The sequence below is a fragment of the Heterocephalus glaber genome, unplaced genomic scaffold, assembly GCF_053883595.1.
Source record: "Heterocephalus glaber isolate CG9 unplaced genomic scaffold, H.glaber_assembly_v1.0 deba00001452, whole genome shotgun sequence".
NCBI classification, from domain to species: Eukaryota; Metazoa; Chordata; class Mammalia; order Rodentia; family Bathyergidae; genus Heterocephalus; species Heterocephalus glaber.
Window position 1 is genome coordinate 18,727,820 of NW_028258302.1, and position 24,222 is coordinate 18,752,041.

Here is a 24,222-nt window from a genome sequence, read left to right on the forward strand (position 1 = left end):
AACTGACCACTGATTACACTGTCTGGAAATTGAGTCCCCAGCCCTGTTTTCCAGCGTCACCCCACATCTCCGCACCCCAACTCACTTCATGCTTTTCCCAGTCTGTCTGCAAGTGTTCACTGACTGCTCATGGTGGGATGTCCCATTGGGAAAGCCATGGTGAGGAAAAGCAGACCCATCGCCTACTTCTGGGTGGTGAAGGTGGGGAAGACAGACAGGAAGTCAGCTATCAAAGTCATAAAGCTAAAATTTCAACCATGGGAACATAAAGGCCACAGGGCTAGGGCTGGGGAGAGGGTGTCTAAATCAGGAATGTCGATGAAATGAGCTAAAGTCTGAAGGCAGAGTGAGGCCATAGGAACAGCATGTGCAAAGATCCTGTGGCAGAGGAGCTGGTACTTAGGAAGAGTGGAAGGAAACCACCCCCCCCCATCCCACTGCCTCCTCTGCTACTCTGCCTGGGAACACCTTCCTCTCTGCATGATTCCATCTCTGCTTATTAGATGCCTATCCAGCCTTCAAAGCCACACTCAAATCCCTGCCCTTCCAAGATGCCTCCAGGTCGTGCCCTCCTCTTTTTCCCTAGAGGATATGACTCTCCTGTGGGTGACCCTCCTCATCAGCCAAGCACCACTCAGGCCTCTTTCATGCCACCCTCTGTGTAGACTGTGTGTGCATCATCTCTCCATCCAGGGCATAAACCCTTAAGGGCAGGTACTGCATCTTCTCTGGTGTAGACCTGGAGTCACATGGCTCTGGTTTAAATCCTAGCTGAGGTCACTTAGCAGTGGACTTTGTAGAGATGGCCTCATCTCTCTTCAGCTGGCAAAGGGGGCAAGTAGTGTGGGCCCCACAGCCCCCAGCCAGGCTCAGAGCCACTGAAGAAGGATGGGGCTTTGCAAGGAGCTTTGTCAGAGATGGGGAAACTGGATTATGAAAGAGGAAGCCTGGAGCTTTTCTCTCTTAGACTTTTTTTTTTGGTACTGGGGATCGAACCTGGAACCTTGTGCTTGCAAGGCAGGCGCTGGAACCACTGAGCTAAATCCCTAGCCCTCTTGTAGACTTTTGTTTCCCACCTTTGTCTGATGTTAAGGAACACCTGAGCTGCTTGTTAAAAACAGATCCTCAGGGCCTACGCCTGGGGTTCTGATCAGCAGGGCCAACGTGGGGACCAGGAACCTGTGTTCTGAAAAGTCTCCTTCAGCTCTGATGCAGTTTGGTAGGGAAACTGAGGTCCAGAGGGAGGAGGTGATTTTCATGCATTTGGTGGATGCAATCAGTGCCTCAGTTCTTCCTCCCGCGACAGGACCCTCAGTGTCCCTCCCTGCTAACGCTGGCCCTGGCCATGGACTTGCTTTGGCCCATGAGATATAGTGGCTGCTGGTGTGATATGGCTCCCACCATGCTCCACACTCCACCTTGAGAGCCTGGGCCCACTGCTGATCCATCAGGGAGGAGGGGACACAAGGGACAGACTGAACACAACCCACACCTTAGGTTGCTCCAGCACAGAGCACTAGCCAGAAAGAGCCAAACCCTAGCTGAGCCACAGCCTAGTGAGTGAGAACAGAAGTGTCTATTGTAAACTACTGAGTTTGGGGGTGGTTTTTTATGCATCACTATTATAGCCACAATGGCTAATACACTAAGGCAGTGATGGCAAACCTTTTAGAACTTTCAGTGATAACAAACAGCTGGGTGTGGCATGCATGCCACAGGCTTGCCACTACTAAGGCCACACAGCAAGTAGACTGCAAAGCTGGGACCCAAAGTGGGCCCCTTGCCCCTACTCCAGGGCTTGTTCCTCTCTGCTTCTCTGTCTTTAACCCAGAAGGCTCTGCTGCACTCCTCCTCCCTGGAGCCCCCTTACTCCCCTCCTCTGCCTCAGCTCTGCTCTTTGGGGTGGGTGCCCAGGTAGGGTCTATCCCAGCAGCCCCCGACCCTGCAGTTGATAGACTGAGGCATCTTAGCAGCCAGCTCACCCTCAAGGCTCCCAAGGATGCAGGGAAGAGCCCCAGAGTCTCCTTTCTGGTTCTTCCCAGGTGCAAAATGCTGATTCCTCTCTACCTACTGGGAGCCAGCCCCTCCCCAGCTCAGAGCTTTGAAAGCTGGAAAGATGTACAGCCAGGGCTCTGTAACATGCTTGAGGTCTTGGCTAATAGCTGTGACTTTTGGATCCTGAGTCAGCCCCCTCAGGACCCCAATCTCATGGGACCTCAGTGCACCCATGGCTCTGAAAGAACGGCAGAAACATGTTTATGAGCAGCCTCTCAGCCACACACAGCACTTGCATCGTCCCACGCAAGCCAGGCTCCTCAGCAGACACAGGCAGGCAGGCCACACTCAGCTATACAAAGTCATGGTCAGCTACCCCCAAATCCACATACACAGACCCCCTGGGTTCCTGGGCACACCTGCACTTTGCCCAAGCAATGGAGGAAATTAGATGTTGATTCCTGCTATGTACTCTTTCTGGCTTTGTGACTCAACTTTTTTGAGTGTCACCTGTGAAACCGGGACTTGGGGACCTTGAGGTGCTGTGAGGTCAATGAGAAAGTACCTGCTGCCATGCCCTGCACGTGGTCTTCCCCTTCCTAGGACTCTGTTCTTTCTACTTCCTTCACCATTCTATGACGCTTGCAACTGCAGATCACACCCTGCCTCCTCCAGGGAGACTTCCTGGCCTGCCCCAACCTCTACCTCCAGTCCTGGTTCTGACCATGGACCCACTTTGCATGAGAAGGACAAGCTGGGAAGCTGCCCACTTGCTCCTCTCCCTGCAACCTGGATTCCCTTGCTCTTCCTTGGACCATGCTCTCCAGGGGGTCAGCAAAGGTTGTTGAGTGAATAAGGGAGGGGCACACTCACAGTGCCAACCACAAGACCTACCCACAGGTGCCACAATGTCTCTGGTAGCCTCATGTGGCCCTCAGGTGGCGAGCGGGGCTGGACTTGGCTATGGGATGGTCTTGGGTGCACAGGAGGGCAGTGGTTGTGGTGGAGGGGTGGGGCCAGAGCCCACTTGATGTGGACAGAGAGAGGCTGGGGCAAGGTCATGTTGCTTGGCCACACTGAAGGAAGGCAGGTGGACAGTGAGGGGTGTCACGGGACCACAGATAGGACTGTGAATGGTGAGTGCCAGGAGAAAGGATGTTTTTAGGATATAGCTGCTCCTGCCAGGTGTCCACTGGGGTTAGACGGGGTGGAGGGGGGACCGAGGGGCAAAGGAAGCACGTGTAGAAACTGCTGGATGTTCCCCAAAATTTGCTACCCTTTTCCACTGTGACAGAGGTTTAAGTCAGGCCAAGGAGAGATGACATCTTGGCGAGGCTATGCGGACAAGGTCTGTCCCTCAGGGTGCACACAGAAATGATGGGTGCTGTTCCTGCCCACCTTGCTGCCTGCAGCAAGATCAGCTTTACCACACAGGCCAGGATCAGGGAGAAGCCTGGGTCCCAGGTCCTTTTAGGGGTCAGAGTCCCCTGCCCTCCTGGACTGCACCTTGGGACTCTTCCAAGACAGAAATACAGTTCTGCAACTTTTTTTGTGTGTAGTGGTTCTGGGGATCGAACCCAGGGCCTTTCACTGAGTTACACTTCTACCCCTTTATTTTTTATTTTGAGACAGGGTCTCACTAAGTCACCAGGTTGCCCAGGCTGGGCTTAAACTTGCAGTTCTCTTGCCTCAGCCTCCCAGAGTGCTGGGATTACAGGCAAGTGCCACCATGTGTGACCACAGTTCTGTATTTCCTAAGCTATCAACTGCTGGGTCTTTTTGCTACAGTAGCTTAACCATTACCTTCAGTATGACACCCTCCCAGAAGGCAGTCAGGGTCATAAACACAACTCCAACAGAGAGGGCAAACACTTGCTTTCCCAACAAGGGGGTCACACGAAAAGCATGTAGATAAATGAGGCTGCTGCACCCACTGCAGGGGTGTCTCTTGAGGCTGGCGGGGACCACCTGTTACAGCCCCCTGTCCCCCTGCCCCGACCTCACCTGCCCTGCTCACCTGCTTGGTTGGTGGTGATGTTAACCGAGGCAAACTGTGGCGAGAAGGGGCTCTGGTCGGTGACTCCATTCACCGCCTGGATCTCAAAGGTGTACTGGGTGTGGGCCAGCAGGTCGCTGATGTAGATGCGTGGCTCAGTCAGGCCCAGCTGGCGGGGTGCATACTGCACGTTGTCGCCGCAGCGGGTGCAGGCGCCCCGGCCCGAGCCGCAGCTCTTACAGATGATGTTGTAGACCAGGTCCTCTCGGCCTCCAGAGTCTCGGGGAGGGGTCCACTCCAGCACCAGGGAGGTCTCGTTGACGCTGGAGATCACGGCCTGGGGGGCAGAGGGGATGGCTGGCGGGGGAGAGGGGGAGAGGGGAAGGCCGGGTTAGCACCCAGGAGAGCACTCTGTGCCCACCACCTGGCTCCAGCCCAGGCCCCCAGAGTACTCCTCCAAATCCTGTCCTGCCCACCCACCCATGAGATGCCTTGAGAATGTGCATCTGCTTCAGTCTTTCCTTCCAGGCTCCAGCCTCAATGCTTGTTACTGGGCAATCTTTATGTTTGGGAGATAACTGTACAATAGCTATTTCCTTCCTTTCCTTTTAACAAAAGCCAACATTATTCAGGATAGCAATATGTCCAGCTGAAAGACTACATTTCCCAGCCTTCTGTGACTAAATGCCAGCCACTGGATAAAAGGCAGAAGTGGTTGAATAGGGCTGTGCCTTAAAAAGGGAGACAGATAACTAGCACATCCCTTTGTCCTTTTCTCTTCTCTAATGCCTTCAATGTGTGTGATGGCTGGGGCTTTAGCAGCCATGAGGGACTGGGAAGTAACCATAAAGATAGAAACCACATGCTCTGGGTGGCAGAAAGAGCCATGTCCTACAGGTCATCGTGACTTTACCACACTATCCCAGGACTGTGCTTCTTTTATGTAAGAGAACAAACCATGGGGTTTAAGCCACGGAGGTCAGCTCTGTGTGATTTATAGCTGAATGCCATTCCTGACTGAGGCAGGGGTGGTAATTCTGCCCTCTAAGCCACCCCTTTTCCAGAGACTCTCAGCCTGGGATTCAGGTGGCTGCTGCCAGGTTGGACACTGGGCAGCCTTTTGTGCCACAGACAGCACCTGTGCTGGCTCTTCTCCTGCCAAACCTCCCATTCCCGTTTCTTTGGGAGTCAATACCGTGACTTTATCCTCCCTCCACGTGATGGAGAGGAAGGGGGAGAGAGCCAGATGCGAGCTCTGTGGTGTGGGTATATTGGCAGCATCAACCCCAGATTCCTTTTCCTTCCCCTCCTGCCAGGCACTGGCCACTCCCCCCCCGCCCCGGCCCCAACCTCTCCTGCAGGTGGCCTCAGGCCCCAGGACGTACTTGTGCAGGGCATGTCCAGGGGATCCAGGTCCGCTCTGTAGTAGCCGTTGCGGCAGACGCAGTTGGTGGCTCCCTCGGAGGTGGTGCGGCTGTTGATAGGGCAGTGCGTGCAGGCCTCATCCCCCTGGTTGGCTTTGAAGGTTCCAGAAGGGCAGCCTGGGAGAGAGGACAGGGAGGGTCACCAGGGAGCTGGATGGAGACGGGGAGAGGCCTTGGCACAGGGAGGGACCACGCAGCCTCAGCGACCAGGCAACTCCACCTCCTGAGGTTCTGGGGTCTCCAGGCTGTGGAGGGCAGAGCTGGTTCTGCCCAGAAGGCTCCTGGCTACCTGAGTTCTTGCCCCAGTGGCATCTGTGGGGCCTTCACAGTCTCCCCCCGCAACCCCTGACCGTGCAGCTGCCTCATCGGAGGCAGCTGGAGAGGCCTGAGGCAGGGTCCTGGCCCCAGGCTTGCTCCCTAGTTTGTAACTAGCTTGTAACTAGACTCCTGGCTTTTAGCCAGGAGATGATTTCACTATGGAAGAAAGTCCCAGGACCTCAGAGGGCACACAGAGAGGTGACATGCTGGGGTGACTCTCTGGAGTCACCCAGGGACAGGTTTGAGTCCCCACTGTGTGGCTCTAGATAGTGGCTTCACCACTCTGACTCTAAGGCTCATTACTGCAGGTGAGCATTTTGCACAAACATATAAGGCACAAGGCACAAACCCTTGCACAGTATAGGTGCCCAGGGAATAGTGGCTGTGACAGACAGTTAAGCCAATATTTAAATTAAAGGGTCGGGCCGGGGATTTAGCTCAGTGGTTCCACTGCCTGCCTCGAAAGTGCAAAGACTTGAGTTCAATCCCCAGTACCAAAAAACAAACAAACAAACAAACAAACAAACAAATAAATAAATAAAATAAATTAAAGGCGTCTGCAGTACTGGGACAACCTGAGGGGGGCAGTATTTGTACTCGGCCACATTTGGCATTCTGTGTTCTCCTGGAGGCTATGGCCTTCATCCCCAGTCTGGGTCTGGTCCTGCAGCTCAGGACTTAGGATTAGGTTCTACTAGAAGCAACTATCCTTAATGTGCACATGTGCACATTCAAATCCTCCCTCCCCTCTCTGCTGGCTCCGACTGGGAATCAGGAGGTTGAGGGCTAGGCCCTACCTCTCTCCCAGCCTACTGGAGGCCAGGCTCCTGGCTCTGCTATGATGCCTCAACAGTGCCAATGTGTGGGCAGGAAAGGACTTTGGAGGACAAAATGCTCCATGAGATGAAGAGCTGTTAACCCATCCACAGGCCGGGCCCTCAACTAGGGTCATCCCATGTTGGGTGCTGGATGACCTTTCACAAATGACCCTGGGTCTCTGAGCATCACATTCCTGGTATGTGAATAGCAGCATAAACTTCCCTCATTCGTTTTTCTAGCCCTTGTCTTCAGCGCTTACCTTTAAGTCTTAGCAAACCACCCTTTCCCATCCACTCCGGCAGCTCCAGCTCAGAGACCCTGTCTTTCTTGGTGCCCGGAACAGCGCTTGAGATCAGAGTGCTTTGCTCTCCTGCCACAATTACTTGTCTAGGGATCTTCTGACCACTCTCAAAGCTCCCCCAGGGTGGGCACTATGCCTGATTCACAGCTGCTAGAACCTCACATTCAGCAGGCACCCTGCAAACCCTTCTTGAAGCTGACTGCTTAACTGGGAAGAGCATGGGCTTTGGAGGACAAGCAGGTAGGTAGGAAGGCAGTGAGCACAGTGGTTAGGTGAATCCCAGATCCCCCTGTACCAGCAGAGTGATTGTGGGCAAGTCTTTCCTCATCTGGAAATGGGCCATTGGTATCTACCTCTTAGAGGTGAGAGTATTCCATTGGTTAACTTCTGTAAAAATGCTGAGAACAAGTCCTGATAGTATTAAGCACTTATCTGGCTCAAAGGCAACCTGCTGAGTGACCTTTGATGAGTGGTGTGACCTCTCTGAGCAGCAGTGTCCTCACTGGTGAGACAGCATCTACCACTCGAGGTGGCTTCGAGGATTATAAGGAACACAGTGCCCAGCTCAGGGCAGAGGGGGAGCTGCAGCTCTGACCCTCAGTGGATGAAGCAGGTACTCAGTAAGGAGCCAAGGGCAACTCCATCTGGGGCCTTAGAAGGTGGCACCCCTCCCAGGCCCTACATCTGCTGCCTCTTGGAGGGAGCTTCCAGGAGGTGGGCCAGCGAAGATGGCAGCTAAGTCATCAACAGCTACCTTGGCTGATGCCACTCTGATCTCAGCTCTTGACAAGGGAGGCAGAAGACAGGACTTTGAAATAGCCAAGCAGGTCCTAGTGACAATGCAAGATGCCTTCAAGGAGTTATTTGGCCTCCACGGTAAAGATCCCTGGGCTCCAGAGAGTAAATGTGCACATGGCCAGCATTTGCTGGTTGCTCCTGAAGCTCTGTCCTGTCCTGAAGATTTTGCTTGTATTGACTCCTGGAATCCCTGGCACCCTATGCTGGAAGTCACCTGTCACTCCTGTGTTTAGGTGTGGGAATGAAAGCATAAAGAGGTAGAGTCACTTTCCCAGGACTTGGGCTCATGATGATGGGGCTGAAGTTGACCCCAGGAGGTCTGTTCATTTCTATGCCCACCCCACCATGCTACAGGGCCTCTAAGTGTCTCCTTTGCCTCAAACGTGGGTAACGCTCAGTAGATCCTCCTCCAGGCACCAGTCCAGGCTCTCTCCACCTTGCAGAGCTGATTCTGGGGCCCTGAGTCCTCCCTCATACCTTCTTGTTGAGACTCTTCCCGCACACACTTCCTGCTGCTGGTTGAAGGGGCAGCTGCCATTTGGCACTGTCCAGGGTTCCTGGGGCCATCAACTATTGCAGGCCACAGCCCCAGCTCTGATCAACAGTCAGCTTCTCTGAGCTTGCTTCCTCCTCCCTGGAGGGGAACACAGGGTGCCTAGGAAGGTCTAGAACCATCCCAATTGATGCCAGAGGGCCCTGGCCCCAAGATCAGGATGCTCCTGGCTCCTTCTCTGGAGGGCACCAGCTCAGCTCAGCGTCTGCTCCATCTCCTGGCCCATCCCTGTGCCTGCCCTTGGCGCCATGCCAGCTCCTCCATCTGGACCCTCTTCCCGACTGCCTTCCCCCTCTGCATGTCCTGGCCCCCTTTTGGGCTCCCCAGGCCACCCCTGCCTAGGTGGTCCCTCATTGGCTCACTGCCTGGCCACCCTGGTATATCCTATCCTTCCTGAATCTACAGCACTGAGTCTCTAAAACTGCTGCTGGGAGGTGGCCTCTCTCTCCACTTTATCACCAGGAATCCTGCTCCCCCACACACACCTCCTCTCTCCTCCCACCCCCTGCAGACAATCAATTACCAGGTCTTCCCTCCTCAGCAGGGTCCCAGCCCCAACTCTTTCTGGCTACCTCCCACCCCTGTGGGCATCTAGAAAGCTCTTCCCACCCACTCCTTAGCCTGGCAAGGCCATCTGTCTGCCTCCACCCACCCCGCAGAGCCTGCTCTCTAAAGTGCAAACCTTTCCTTGCCACTTAAAAATGCATCCTGGTGGAGAAGGGAATATTATTTGGCTGCAAAAAGGAACAGGGTACTGATACACACTCCCACATGGGGGACCTTGGAACCCTTGTGCTCAGTGGAAGAAGCCAGTGCAGAAGTATGATTCCATTTATAGGAAGTAGGTCCAGAAGACACATATCTGAAGGGACAGAAAGTCTATGTGTGCTTGCTTAGGGCAGGGGACCAGGGAGAATGGGAAATGACTACTAATGGGTAACAGGGTTTCTTTAGGGTGACAAAAACATCCTAAAATTGATTGTAGTGGTGCTTGCACAATTCTGTGAATGCATTAAAACCCATTAATTTGTGTACTCTGAACAGGTGAACGGTGCGGTATGCAAGGCTGCTATTTGAAGCACCCACACAGCTCCCCATCATGCAGGGAGCCTGAACTCTTCAGGGGCCCTGGGCCCGTGGCCTGGCAAGCCCATCTCTCCAGCCTTGCTGCCCACCCACCCTGGGGTCCAGTCCTCTACTCCGCTCACATACAGTCTCCGGGCCACCCCCACCTCCAGCCTTTGTCCATCTTGCCCTTACCTCATGGAATGTCCACTCCATTAACAGGCAGTCAGCTCCTCCAGGAAGCCTCCCTCAGCCCCCTGGCAGGGTTTTGGTGCTAATTTCAATCACTTACTTATGAATCTGTCTACCTGGCTGAACTGTAAATGGCAATACAATACCAGATACCTCGGAGGTGATGGTTAGATGAATGAGTATCCAACTCAACCCTTTTCTTTGCATTTGTGGAAACTGAGGTCTGGAGAGGAGCAAACAGATTTTGGCTCCTGGAAGGTAGATATAGAGGCAGACTGTATCTAAGAGGTCCTAAGGCTGTGAGTGACTGTGTGTGAGCTGGGGCCTCGGATCCCCCTAGCTACCTCTCCTGCTAGGCAGGCTCTCTTCCTGCCCACCTCTAGGTCTCAGGCAGAAGCAAGAAGAAAGTAAGAAGCCTGGAGACACAGACCTGGGAAGCTGACCTGACAGGTGTATCAGTTAGCTTGGACAGGTCTCCCCCCCGCTCAGACTCAGTCTCCCCATCTGGAAAAGGGTCAATGAAACCTTCATGGTGAGGTGACAGGTACTTCCAAGTGGGCCCCTGGACCTCACCTTTGCTTCCACAGTCCTGGAGTGATCTGTTGCTCACAAGTCACAGCTGCCCACACTGCTTCAACGCAGTGGTTCTCTCTGCACTCTGAATAAATCACACACCTAGCACTGCCCAAGAGACCCATGAGGTCACCAGCCCAGAGGCTTTCTGCCCATTTCTTGCCACCCCAGTGCCCCTCACTGGGCTCCAGCTTGTGAGCATTCAGGTGGTTTCTCACCTCCAGACCTTTGACCACACTGTAGCCTCTTCTGGAACTTTCTCTGCTTTTCCTATGATGGTTTCTTTTCTTCCTTTAGGCCAGATTAAATGTCACCCTCTCAGAGAGACTGTCCTGGTGAAAGTGACTCCTGCTCTGGCCTGCATCTCAGTCAGTAATTAAATGGGGATCCCTTTGTGCACCAGCCTGGTGTCCTTCTCCCTGCCCTGGCCATCCCTGGAGAAGAGGAGCGCGGTGGGGCTGGTACTATTGGTGCCCAGTTTCTGGCAGAGTGGTGGGACCGGGAAGTGCTCAGTGTATATGGGTGGAATGAACCAGTATGCCCAATACACCCCTCCAGGATGTTGCAGGAAGTGGAGGAGACAGTGAATGAGAAGATGCATGTCAAGCGCATGCCTGTTTTGGTGTCAGCATCATTTGGACCTCATCACGCTGCCTCTGAGGCTCAGGTCCTGCTTCATCTCTATTTGTTCTCCCCAGGATCTTCCTGGGGTGTTTCCACCAGAGTGACTGAATCATTCTAGTTCTCAAGCCAGAATCCAATGCCCCGAAACTCCCTTTGCCTTAGGCCAGCCAGGAGGACTGGACAGAAATCTCTCTGACCCCATCTGTGACCCTCTCATCTGCTTGCAGTTCCCTAGGCATTCCGGCTGTGCCCACCACTCCCACTGCCCTGCATCCTTCTCCCGGTCTCCCTGGCCTAGTAGACTGGCAAATCTTTCATGTGGCCCTCAAGGCTCCCACAATAGCTGGATTGACCCCAATGCAGCCCACAGGACATGCTTCGTATGCAATGGTGTACTGGCTAGTTAGGCAGGGAAAAGCCTGGTTGGCTGTGTTTGCATTTCTGTGGTGTACCTACTCCCTCCAGAGCCAGGCTGCCGACTTGAGATCACAGGCTTGGGAAGAAATATGCATTGTTAGTTCCTCTAAACCAGTGCCACCCACCGTGGAATCCCATGAGTTGGGACGTATCTCTGTCCCACTCACTGGCTGGTGAGCCTTGGCTGGGGCAGGGCCTGAGTCTTTAATCTCATACCTAGAGAGCTCAGGATCTGGTTTAGGATCTGGGACATGGTAGGCCCTTAGCCCATTCCTTTTTTTTTTTTTTTTTGGTACCAGGGATGGAACTCAGGACCTTGTGCTTGCGAGGCAGGTGGCGGCGGAACCACTGAGCTAAATCCCTGGCCCTGCTTAGAGCATTCTATTTGCTCAATAAAAGCAGATCTGTCTCCTCAATTCAACAGTGACCACCTCGAGGGAAAGGGCAGGGGTTTTTTTTTTGGGGGGGGTTGGTACTGGGGATCAAACTTGGGACCTTGACCTTGCGAGGCAGGCAGCAGGCGCTGGAACCACTGAGCTAAATCCCCAGCCCAAGGGCAGGGTTTGAATGGGTCGGTACACACAAAGCCCTTAGAACAGGTAGCATGTGCTATGTAAATGTTAGCCACTGTGAGGACAGTAGCATCTGAGGACAATAATAATTCTCATTTCTTAAGGGCTTTCCACCTGCCACTCCCACAGCTAAGTGCTCAAATGGCTTTTCTGCCTTAATCAATACCACTGCCCAGCCCACTGAAGGAGGTACATTATTGTTCCTACTTTACAGATAAGGAAACAGGCTCAGAAGAGGTAAAGTGACCTTAATGTCATAGAGCTAGTAAATGGCAGGGCTGGGGTTGGACTTGTGGTCTTTGTGACTCCAAAGACCTCATGCCCAAGTACCACTGGTCACAGAAATGATGGAGAGGTTGAATGCCAGGGCTAGAAACCACCTTGTCAGGCTTAGAGTTGCTTAGCCACACAGAGGCTGGGCCCACATCAGCGGCCAGTTCCTGCCTGCAGCAGATGCCCAGAGCCCATGGCCTGACGACGCAAGGTGGGAATGGCAGCAGGCCCGGGCCTGGGAGGGAGGATTACAGGGAAACAGATTTCTTCTCCGCCTGCTCCTGGACTCCGGGGATAGGCGATAATTGACCAAGTGAGCTCTGAGTCAGGCCGAGGCGGGGCTCCATCTGGGCCTGGCATGGTGGGGCTGCTAATTGGCACTGAGCGACTCTCAGAGTCTCAATGGCTGGCCTGCTGCCTGTGCTCCCCCTTCACCCACCAGGGACACTGGTTTAATCCCAAAGACGGTTGATGCCACCCTGGAGTCACCGCTTGGTCAGGCCCTTTGTGCCAGGTGGCGGAGCTTGAACGTGGCTATCTTCCTGGGCATCCTGAGACAGAGGGCTCTGTCTGTGGTTTGGGATCGAGGCAGCATCCAAACAGGTTTGCTCCTTGCACACACATCCTACTTCTCACTCCCTACTTCTGAGCAAGAGGTCTAATGAAATTGAAGCTGAAGCCGGGCATAGTGGTGCATGCTTCTAATCCCAGCATTTGGAAGGCTGAAGCAGGAGAACGGCTTGAGTCTAGGAATTCAAAACCAGCCTGGGCTCAGAAGAGGTAAAGTGACCACATAGCAAGACCCCTCCAAGAAAGGAAGGAAGGAGAGAAGGAAGTGAACCTGGGAATGGGCTGTGAGATGTTGCCAGGGTTGAGTCCCAGTCCTGCCTCTGTGACCACGGGCAAGTCATCTGACTTCTCAGTTTCCTGAACAATGAGAATAATAATAATACTGACTTTATATTTGTTGGAAAGATTAAATGATTTAGTAAAAGTGAAGTACTTGGAAGAGTGTCTGTCAGGTTCATGTAATGCAGTTCTTGCTATTATCATATAGGTTGAATATCCCTTATCTGAAACGCTTGGGATCAGAAATGTTTTGAATTTCAGATTTTAGAATATTTGTACATCCACAATGAGATATCTTAAAGATGAGATTCAAGTTTAAACACAACATTCATTTATGTTTCATAAATACCCTATACATACAGCCTGATGGTAATTTCACACAATATTTTAAATAATTTTATGCATGAAGCAAACTTTCCTGCTATGGAGTTCTTCACTTGTGGGGTCAGAGTGGTGCTCAAAAAGTGCTGGATTTTGGAGCATTTCAGCTTTTGGATTTCTAGGTTAGGGCCACTCTACTTGTATTCATTCATGGCCCATGGCTTACTATGTGCCAAGCTCTGGCCGTACAGAGTGGTGGAAGATGCAGTCGCAGGTCCAGCTGCAGAGACTGTGAGTTAGAAATTTATTCAGTAGGCATTTCCAAGCCCCTAGTTTGTGCCATGCATTGGGACACTGAGTCAAAGGCTCAGCTTTGGAACATGCAAAGCTCCAGGACAGAGCAGGGCCAGACACGCGTTCCTTTGGTCAGTCTGAGTGCTGCTGATGTGGGCAGAGGGGCCATGAGTGGGCTCTGGGCTCTATAGCACCAATTCTACAGTGCTGCCTATTTTTCTGCCCACCCTGGGATCCCCAGCAAGCAAGCTGTGATTGGATCCAGAATGGGGTATCCAGGGGCTTGGTGATCCTTTGCTCTGTGCATCAGGGCCACTTTTTCCCCACTATGGGCCACAGTCTTACCTGTCAAAGGCAGATACTCGCTAGGGTCACCTCTATGGCTGCTTCCAGTTGTCGGGCTCTAGCTGTGGACAGGCTCAGCACCCAGCACTGGACCCTATGTTCTCTATGCACTGTGCAAAAGCTGATTTGCATGTTTCCAGAGCCCTGTGCTATGCTTGTGTCAGAGCAGGGCTTGTAGTGTCCCTGCAGCTGAGCAGGAGGGGTTTGTTGGCTTATAGAGAATGGCTTTTGTAGTTTGCATGCTTCTTACTTTTGCCCTGAGGTTAACCCAGTCCCCCTGGGCAGGGTAGGGCAGGGTGCCCAGCACTGTTCCATGAGCAAAGTGGTGCAGGAAGCTTTGAGAATGGAGAGGAACAGCTTCCTTCTAGTCCCTGAGGGCCCAGGATGCACCTATGCTAGGCCAGAAGCCTCTCAGGTCTGTGGCCTCATTAGTCCTCATGACCATGCTGTGTAGGAGATGTTCCCATTTTAGAGGTGAGAGAAAAAGGGAAAGGAAGTGCCCCCTCCAAAGCCACCCAGAGACTGAGAGCCTGTGCCTCCATAGGCCTCAGGGTTCCCGGATGAGGGGTGCCTCTCCCCCTGCCCACTAGGCCTTCACTTCCCAGGGTGGGCTGGCCGAGCCTGGTCAAGTCCAGAGCCTCAGAGCTGTCCCCCTGCTGTGGGAGCTCCCCAGGGGCCACCCAGGGGATGTCAATCATCTGCCCCTTCTTGCCCCTCCTTGGTGGAACCCTGCCATGTGCTGGCAGGACCACAGGAGTCAGCAGGCAGCTCAGGAACTGTAGTAACACGTTTCCCCTTTGCCTGAGGGCCACACCCTGGCCTCTTATGCCCACCATCTGTCCAGCCACTCCTCTGCTCCAAACCCTGCAGTGGCTCCCTCGAGCCTATGGACAGTCCCGCCTGTTTAGGCCTCCCCTCTGCAGTCTACCTGGCTGGCTTCAGCTCCCACCATGCTCCCAGCCATAACCAGGGCTCCCACCACAGAAGGCAGCTTCCAGTTTCTGTAACAAGCCGGACTCGTTCTCTCTACTTTGATTCAAGCAGCTCCCTCGGTCTGCATTTCTGTTCCAGCTTCGGGCTGGTGAACTACTCATCCTTCAGATCTCAGCACCAGCCTGAATGGCCTTCTGGTCCTCCTAGGAGGCCATTGCCCACCTGGCTGGGTTTGGGGCCTCTTTCTGGAGTTCTTCTGTCATGGCATGATTTACAGGATTGTAATTATCACCTCCCCTACAGCCATGAGCATAGTGACAGGATGGCAGGTGTACACAAGGTCTGGCACCTCTGGCCCTGGAAAGGCGATATTTTTTGCTTAAGGCCAGTCAGATAGGAAGTAGGCTGAGGATATTGTTCTAGGCCTTGGATCCCCTGAGCCCTGGGTGAGGGCTCCCAAGGCATCCTGCCTGCATCCTTGACATCTGGTTAACATCTGTCTCCCTCCTACCTTCTCCTACCCAGTGGTGAGCTTCATGAGGGCAGCCACTGCACCATCCTGCTGACCACCTGGCACAGAACAGGTGCAGAGCAGGCACAGAGCAGGCATGGTGCAGTGCTCCAGGGCAGCTCTCTGGTAAGTGGAAAACCTACGGGTCCTTCAGCCCCAAGGCCACAGTCAGAGCTTTTGCAGCCACTGTGTCTAATCCCCAGATGTGCATATGTGTAGGGATGTGGGGATGGAGCCCAGTCTTTGGGGGAACCAGACATGGAGCCCTACAACCTACAAAAGAGGTAAAGTGTTTTCACAGGTTGGCCCTTCCAAACCCTGGACCCCAAATCAGGCCCCAGCCCGGCTCCAGGCTCCAGCCTGCCTCTCTTCAAGACATCCCAGCTCTCCCATGGTAGGGGACAGAGCTCCCTCTTGCCCAGCAGGCAGCCCCATTCCTCCAATTTCCTCCCAATTAATCAAGCTCTGAACTTTTTAATTATCTGCCTGCAGGGTGACTCCCCACCCCAGTGAAGCAATTAAGGACATTTCCAAGTGCTATGTGGCTGCTGCAGGCAAGCAGCCTCAGCTGACCAGGCCCTGATGGGGAAGGAGAGCAGAGGGTGGGGCTGGTGACAGGAGGGGTGGCAGGACCCCCAGGTACTGGGCTGCTGGGAGGTTGTACTGGGTTTCGGGCTAGAGCTACAGCAGGGATCTGGGGCCACACTGTCCATGGCAACCCATTCATATTCATTCCATGGCCCTTTTTCTGCAGCTAGACTTCTGTGATCCCAGGCAGTTACATGGTTCCAGGCACCAGGCAGGTGCTTTAATGATGTCACTGCATCTTCACCTTGACCCCAGGAGCAGGAAATATGTCCATTTTACAGGTGAGCAAACAGAGGCTCAACCGTCAGACAGCTGGAAGGTACAGCTGGAATTGGAAGCTCACTCTGTCTGTACAGCCACTTCCTTCTACTGTCTCCTGAACATCAGTGTGTGGCCAGAAGTGTCCAGAGGCACAGAGAAAGGGGAGGAGATGGCACACAAGGTGGGGGCTTGCTGAAAACCAGGGGCCCTCCACGTGCAGGGCTGCCAGGCAGACAGGATATTGGAGCAGGGGGCATAGCCTGTGCAGAGGTGGAGGGGCATAAAACAGTGCAGTGTGCATGGGGAGCTACAAATACTGCATGGTGTCTGGAATGTGACGTTCAAGGCCAGGAGAAGTGGGGGATGATGCTGGAGAGACAAGAGGGGTCTAGAGCCTCAGAGGTTGCAAAACTTCCACACTTTTCTCGGCCAAGTTCCTCATTTTATGACCACAGAATACATGATCTGGAGAGTCAATGACTTGCCTAAGTCCACACAGTGACTTAGTGGCTCACACAGTGACTTAGTGGCTCACACGGCCTCCCTTACCTCTTTGAACTCACCTCCTAGTGCCCTCCCTCTAGTTCACTCACTCCAGCCACATGGACCATCCTGGAGTACTTGGGAAACCTCTCGCCTCAGGGCCTTTGAACAAGCAGCTTTCTTTGTGTGGTCCAGCCTTAGCTCAGCGTTTCTTCATGACATCCTCACCTATTGTGGGGTTCATGCCACATGCCCGTATCTCCTGAGAGAATGGGGAGTGGTGGTGTGCTCCCTTTCCCTCAGCTGGAGACTATGCCTACAACAGGGTTTGCAAAGGCCAGAGCCTCCCAGACTGTGATCCTCCAGATTCATAGATGCTGGAACAGCAAGTGTTAAATAATAATCACAATGTGCCTAAAAGGAAGCCGGATGTGTTCAGAAAGCTTGACACATCTGGGAGGGCAGGCCCTGGCCCCCAGGCACATCTGGCTGCTATATTGACAGGTGGTGTAGCGGGTCACTGAGATGGACCCTGGTGGACCCAGTCCTGGTGCCAGGAGGTGGTGAGGGGTCTGATGGAGCTGGGGAGCCTCCCCCATCTCCCCAGTGTGGGTCTCTGTTTGGGTCATCACTGACTTTGGTGGTTATGTTAGGACCCAGAACCTGGGCAGCCAGATTCCTAAGTACCTGCATCACCACTGGGGTTGGGAGCCTGGGACAGCCCTGTCTCTCTCCAGCTGGGGGGCTTTTTCAGGGTCACCGCATGTAGCACTTCCCCTTATATGGGATCCAGAAATGTGATCATCAGCCCCACCTGAGGGAACCCCCCCCCCCGCCAGGTCTGAGCCTGGCCCCCTCCTGCCTCCCACCTGCGCCAAGAAAGCTGTGGTCATTAATAAAGGACACAATTAGCTGTCAGCGGAGAACATGTCTGGAATTTTTTACCTGCTCCCTGAGTCAGTTAAGGCAACAAACCCTGGGACCCCCACGGGGAAGCAGCTGCCACACACCTATTAGGGGCCCTGTCACCCAGCCCGGGGCAGGAGGGAGCTGTGAAGTTTTCTGTGTAGGTTCTGCAGGCCTGGGGCTGCACAGGACAGTGTTCTAGGCCAATGGACAAAGTGACAGAGCCAGAGAGATTCCTGGCAGAAGCTGTTTTCAAACCAACAGGCAAAGAGATTTGGTATAATGTCCTTTCCCTCTCTGTGCTGACTTATAGTCTGTTGGAGCTAGAAGAACTCTGAGCAAAAGTTAGTTTGCTCTCCTTGTCTTGCATTTTATAGCAAGTGAAACTGAGGCCCTGGCTGGGATTGTGACCGTGTAGGGGAATAAATATACTTCTCTGTTTGGTTCTTTATGGATTCCCTTGCTCTGCTCTCTTAACACTGTTAGGATTTGTTGCTGAAGGCTCAAGGAACATCCCAAGTTCATAATGGCCATTCTGACCTCAGGAACAGGCTGCCCTCAAGGGGCTGACAGTCTAGTGAGTGACAGACAGAGGGAGGAAGCACTAGACAAGGAGAACAGTGCAGATTGTGATGGACCATGAAGGACACAGACAAGGGCTATGATTGGACCTCAGAGATATCACGTGAGGGACTGTGACATTTAAAAGGCAACACTGGGGAGAAGAGCATTTGACTAGGCAGGAATGCTATCACAAAGGTGGCAGAAGTTCCATGCTGTGGGTCTTTGGTCTGAAGGTGACTGGGCGGTCTCATTCCCGGCTGTCTATGACCCCAGACAGAAAGAGCGACTGTGCCCTGGAAGGGACTTCCTGCCTGGGTCCCTTTGTCCTAATAATGCTATGACATGGAGATTTGTCACCCTTTCTACAGATGAGAACCTGAGGCTCAAGGAACCTTGCACAGCAGCCTTAGCCTCCAATCCTTGCCTCTCTGTCTCTGTCTCTTCCAGCCTTGTATGGGTGCTTTCTGGAACTACGGAGCCCCAGAGCTGGGATTGAATGCTAATGAAAATCCTATTCAAGACATCCTGGCATTTGGCACCTCAGGGAGAAGGGATTAGGAAGCAAAAATGGGGTTGGGAGACTCTCCCACATTTACACCGGAGGCTCCTCAATTGAGAGGCCTGGAATTGTTCTCCCTCCTAGGGGTATGAAAACCTTCCTCTTCCTCCAGTTGGCTTCTGGGGAGCCGGAATAGGCTTCAGCTAACCCAAGCCATAAATCAAATGCACAAGATGTGGCTTGGCAGCCATCCTGGCGAAAAAGATCTGGGGGTTTGAACTGACCACAAGCCAAAAGCTGCTAAAAAGCCAATGTGGTTGTAGGCTGTAAGAATAGAAGCAGAGTGGCAGCTCAGCATCCCGCTGCTCGGGGGGGGCTCACTTTGGGCTCCCCATTTTAAGGAAGTCCACAGAGTGACTGACAGTGGACAGAACATTTCAGGCTCCCATCTGCAGTCAGGGGTGCTAGAGGGCCTTGAGGCATGGTTCCAGGTAATGAATGCAGCACCTGAAAGCACATGCAGGATTCTGGGGCCTCCCCTTCCCCCAGCATTCTCTTCTCTAGATCCCTGAGAAGGAGGAGCTGTCTCCCTAATCTCATGAAGCTCAGGCCTCCATGTGCTAGTCTTCCTGGACCTTGGAGGCTTGAGACCACACCTGTGGTTTCACTAGGACCTGCCCTAGATTTGAATAGATTAGAGCAAACAAACAACCCTCTCAATAAAGTTGGGCATGGTGGTTTATGTGTATAATCTCAGCTACTGGGGAGACTGAGGCAAGAGGACTGCAAGTTCCAGGCCAGCCTATTCAATTCAGTGAGAACCTGTCTCCAAATAAGATTTAAAAAGAAAAAAAAAAGGGCAAGGGATGTAGCTCCATGGTACAGCACTTGCTTAGCACAATAGGAGGCCCTGGGTTCAATCTCCAGTTCTGCAAAAAACCAAAACAATCTCAACAAGCTTTTTCTAAATGGTTACTTTGTGCCCAGTTCTGTGTTAGGAACTAGGCACACAGCCAAAGAGGACACAATCCCTGGCCTTGAGGCTCACTAGGGAGCGGAGGAGAGTGAATGTGATCAGCTGGGGATGTCAAGGAAGGCTCTCCAGAGAAGGGGTCATTTGGACAGGGTATTAAAGGGTGAGCAGGAGCCTATCAAGACTCGGGGCTCCAAGGGCTCCCAGCCTGGAGAAGAGATGTGTGGGGAGGAGTGGCAGGGCCAGGGATCCAGAGGAGGGGTCCTCAGCACTGCTATTTCCTGGAGGTGACATCACTTGGGAGACAAAGAAGAAGACACGCCGCAAGAGTGACAGGAGGGTGTGCCACACAGAGGAGCAGCCTGGGCCAAGGTGGGGGCTGCGGAACTGCATGGCAGGTGGGGACCTGCAGCTGGAATCCTGAGTCTGTGGGTGCCAAACAAGGCCATGAGGCAGGCAGGCAGACAGTGACAGCAGCGAGCCACTGCCTGGCCCTGGAGAAGCCTTCATGCCCAGTGCCTGTGGACGGGGCAGTGCTGTCCCCCTCCCAGCTGTGTGACAGCCAGGAGCCCAGAAAGCCAGGAAGGAGCCTGCCCGGTCCCTGCCCCCGGGCATTCTTGAACCAAGTCCCACTGGCAGAGCAGGGAGCTGGGCATTGCTGGCATCTCTGTAGGGCTCCTTAGGGTCCAACTAATCCCAAATATCCCCAGAGACGAAACTGGTTACTCTAAAACACTCCCATCCCCAATGCTTACAAAGATCCCACACCTTCTCAGTTTTAAAGGGTCAAAAGTTGAAATTTACAAGCCAGCAGCAAGACTCCCCGCACAAGTGATCTTTGGCCAACAGCTGGGAGACTTTATGACAAATCACCCAGACACGAACTTTGAGAGTGATCACCTTTAAATGGAATCTCGACTAGGCTTCCCCTAAAAGTCTCCTTTATTTGAACAGCGTGTTTATGGGGTCTCAGGGCTGCTGTTCTCAACCCGTGCTATGGTTTTATAAAAGAGGAAACTGAGAGAGCAAGAGAGGCAGACAGTAAGGCAGATGACGATGACAAACCTCTAATCTCATAAACCTTTCTCTTATCTCAGGCCTTGGAGAAGTGAGGGGGCCTGGTTGTTTCTAAAAGTGGCTCTGAAAGCTCACAAATGTGACAAGCACTCAGCTCCAGCACCCACAGAGAAGAACTCTAATCCTTGAGAAAACTAGAGCTGAAGAGTGGGGAGGCAACTTCTGCTGAAAGGCAGCCTGCGGAGCAAAGCCCATGCTGTCACCAAGTAAGGGCTGGAGACTACAACTTCTGTGCTTCCTTCCTCTGACCTCATGGCAACCCTGCTTGGGAAGTCTCTCCTTGGTTCTAAGAGAGGCCAGAGCTAATATTTTAACATCTGTAATCTTCTGATAAATAACAGCTCACACTCTGCGCTTCCTCTGGGGCAGACACTGTCTTTAGTGTCTTATGTGGATTAACTCACATAATCTCAAAGTCTATTGTAATTACCCCATCCACAGGGAGTACAGGTGCAGAGAGGTGAGTCACCTGCCCAATGTCACCGATTCAGTGAGTGGCAGAGGAGGGGCTTAAAGGGAGCTGGACACCTCCTGCTTTCCCTCCCCTACTGCTCTTTCCCACTAGTGGGACCCACTGGGTGGGGCTTTATCTCCATCATATGATCCTCTCATTGCCACCTCCTGATGAATCCCAGCTCTCAGGACTTGACAGCCTGGCTGGGACACATGGGGTGGGTTTTGAGGGCAGAGCCAGCTGCCTGGCTCTGGTTGCCTGATCTTGTGGGGAGCTGCCAAAGGCCCTCAGCCAGGGGCAGAACCTAGCATTCTCCTGACCTGCCGGAGGGCCTCCAAAATGTTAGGATCAGTTCAAGTCCCAAAGATCAGAATCTGGCAGCTCTGGGCTGCAGACTTAGCTTACCCCCTTGGCTCTGGAGCCCTTTCCTCAAGCCAGGGCCCCGATGTCCTGCCTGGCTTTGTCTCCTTCAAGAGGCAGTGCAGGGCCGTGGTTAACAGTGTGTACACTGGACCCAGGCAGTCTGCTGGGCTTGACCAGCTATACCACTTCCTTGCTGAGTGACCTGGAATGAATCATTTAGCCTCCCAGGCCTCAACTTTGCCATCTGCAAAATGGAAACAATAGTATTCTCCTTCCTGAGATTGTCATGAAGGCAGTCAATACATGAGAGGCCCTGAGAATGCTACCGGGAGGGCAGGGAATATCCAATGAATGCCACCTGCTGATCTCATCTTGTTACCTCTCCCTGGGAGGTGTCTGGGTGCTGGGCCCTGCTGTCCAGCTGGACAGCCTCATGCCCACCCCAAAACCCCTACTGTGCAGTCAGCTGCTGGGCCTGCTGTCAATCCCCTGTCCCTGCAGTGGTGGCAGTATTCTGGGTTCAGATCCCAGCCCCAGCCCTTTCTTGCTGAGCTCTTCAGGCAGACCAGCCCAGTTCCCTGTCTCCGTTCCCAGGTGTATGAAACAAGAGTAGCAACACCTGTCCTACTAACACAGATTAAGAGCAGTGACTTAGGATCAGACAGACCTGCATCTCTGCTTCTTGCTCTATTCCCGGTCTGGGAAAGTTGCCTGAATCTTCAGAGCCTCAGTTTCCTGGGCTGTAAAAAAGGGCTACTCCCTTGTAAGGCTTTATTCTGTGAGGGCAAAATGAGATTCCAAGTGGATGGTGCCGAGGACCTGTAGGGCCTCACTGAATGGCTATTCGTATTACCTATTCCTTTGGGGGCCATTCATTCAACAGCTAAGATGCCCTGCTACATGTCAAGCACTGTCCTAGTGGCTGGGATACAACAGCACAAAGGAAAAACTGGGTTCCTCCTTGAGATTAGACTCCAGTGGGGAAGGTGGACAATGGATAGATATCAAGCAAATACTGGGGATGAGCTAGAGAGTCCAGGGCTATCTGAGCTTTGTGGTCAAGGAGGGCTTCTCAGAGGAGGTGACATCTGAGCTGAGACATGCAGCACCAGAAGGTGCTGGAGGGAGAGTAGAGGAATGAGTCTAGGCAAAGAGAACAGAATCTGAAAAAGCCCCTTGCTTAGGAGGGAATGAATAAGCCCAGGGCTTCTGAGCTGCTGCAGAGACCAAGGTGGCTGGTGAGGGGAATAGAGTGGACCAGGAGGAAGGAGCTAGAGCCACGGGAGCCTGAGCAGGCTCTGAGTATGATGGGAAGCATCAAGGTTTCAGGCAAGGCAGGGAAGTGACCAGTGATTTGAACAGGGCCCTCTGTCTGCTGAGTAAGGAATGGGTTACAGGGAAAGGGAGGTCAGGGAGGAGGCTGTGCGGAGAGACAGGCGGATAGGACAGTGACAGTGAGCATGGAAGGAGGTGGTTGGTTGAATGAGGACTCGAGAAGGGGTTCAAGGCAAGGGTGAGATGCCACATCATCCTTCCGTGAGGAAAGAAAGGTGTTTCCCTCACCCGTATTTCACTCTTTCAGCACACTTCTCCCCTAGGACTCTCCCTCCGAGAGCTGGCTGCCCATGGGGAACTGGTAATGAGGCTTCTGGGACAGGTGCCCAGGGGGCTGGCAGAGCTTCCTCCCTGAGCCGTGTGGAGCCTGTGGACACGTTGCTCCTTGGCAAAAAGTTGAAAGGGAGGAAAGCTATTCTTGGCAGCTCTTTGCTCCATTTTTAGGGATCCCCTCTTGCCCCTCACCCAACCTCAGGCATGTGGCCTCCCTAAGCTTCCCAGAGGCCCCCTAGAACCGCTGCTTGGGGCCTCTGATCTCACCCAGCTCCTGGCATCTGCCCTTCCCGAGCCCTGTCTCATTTTCTCTAACCCAGCTCAGGCAGAGAAACCAGGGTCGGGTCTTTGCCAAGGAATCAAACGTTACTCTCTTCACCCTGCTGCATTAAAATGGGATCTTTTCCGGACACACCAGGCCTTCAGCCCAGGAGTTCAAGGGGTAGACACTTCCCGCATTGTGACAGACAGAACAGGAGTGACTGGGGGCTGAACTGGCATGGGGCAGCTCATTCACTCTCCTGTAGCCTCCTCTACTCCCCCTTTCATGACCAACCATGCTCCTGAGCCTGGCCTGCTAGCTGGACATTTCCAGAACAACCTACCTCCTGATTGTGTCCTAGGCATGGCCACACATGTGTCTTCCACCCTCAGGACCTGAGAGCCAGCCACTGTCAACCCCCTTGTGCCGCCAAAGACAGCCAGGCTCAGAGAGGGAAGTGATTGTCTAAGGACACACAGGTGTTGGTGGCAGAAATGGGCAGGGTCCCACCTCTGGAGCTGAGCCGAGCACCATCTCCTTGGTGTCAGGCCCTCTGCCACCCTTCTGCTCTATAAGGATTTAAATGACAGCAGGTGGCTGTGGTTAAGATCAGAGGAACAAGGCTATTTTTGAGTGGTGACAGACAGAAATGGAGAGCAAAGCATGTGTCCTAAGCAAGCTTTAAAAACAGACTAGGACAGCCACTTAGATAAGACCATCATCGGAGATGAGGGAGGCAGTAACTCATGGCCTTTTGCCCTCCAAAACTGTTATAGAGCCTGGCACCCTGCTTAAAGGGCTGGAGATGTGCAGATCCTTCCATCCATCCATCCATCCATCCATCCATCCATCCATCCATCCCACAGGCAACCACCATGTGGCAGGCACCTTCCCAGGGGCAGATGCACCATCTGCCCTTGTAGCTTTCTCTATTCTCCTCCACCAGAGTGTGTGCTCTTCACATGGTGAAGAGAGTGGCCTTGGGAATCAGCTCACTTCCTGGCTGTGTAC

General features: G+C 53.3%; 1 protein-coding gene across 6 annotated transcripts in view; it reads right to left on the bottom strand.

The window, feature by feature from the left end:
- Ephb2 (EPH receptor B2) overlaps positions 1-24,222 on the bottom strand; it is a 178,105-nt gene that overhangs the window by 41,909 nt on the left and 111,974 nt on the right. For all 6 annotated transcript variants that reach the window (XM_021263026.2, XM_087215606.1, XM_087215604.1 and 3 more), the window contains exons 4-5: positions 5,377-5,532; positions 4,013-4,348 (exon numbers count right to left, since the gene is read on the bottom strand). In XM_021263026.2, coding sequence (XP_021118685.1) covers positions 4,013-4,348; positions 5,377-5,532 — 492 coding nt within the window. The remainder of the gene's footprint in view (positions 1-4,012; positions 4,349-5,376; positions 5,533-24,222) is intronic.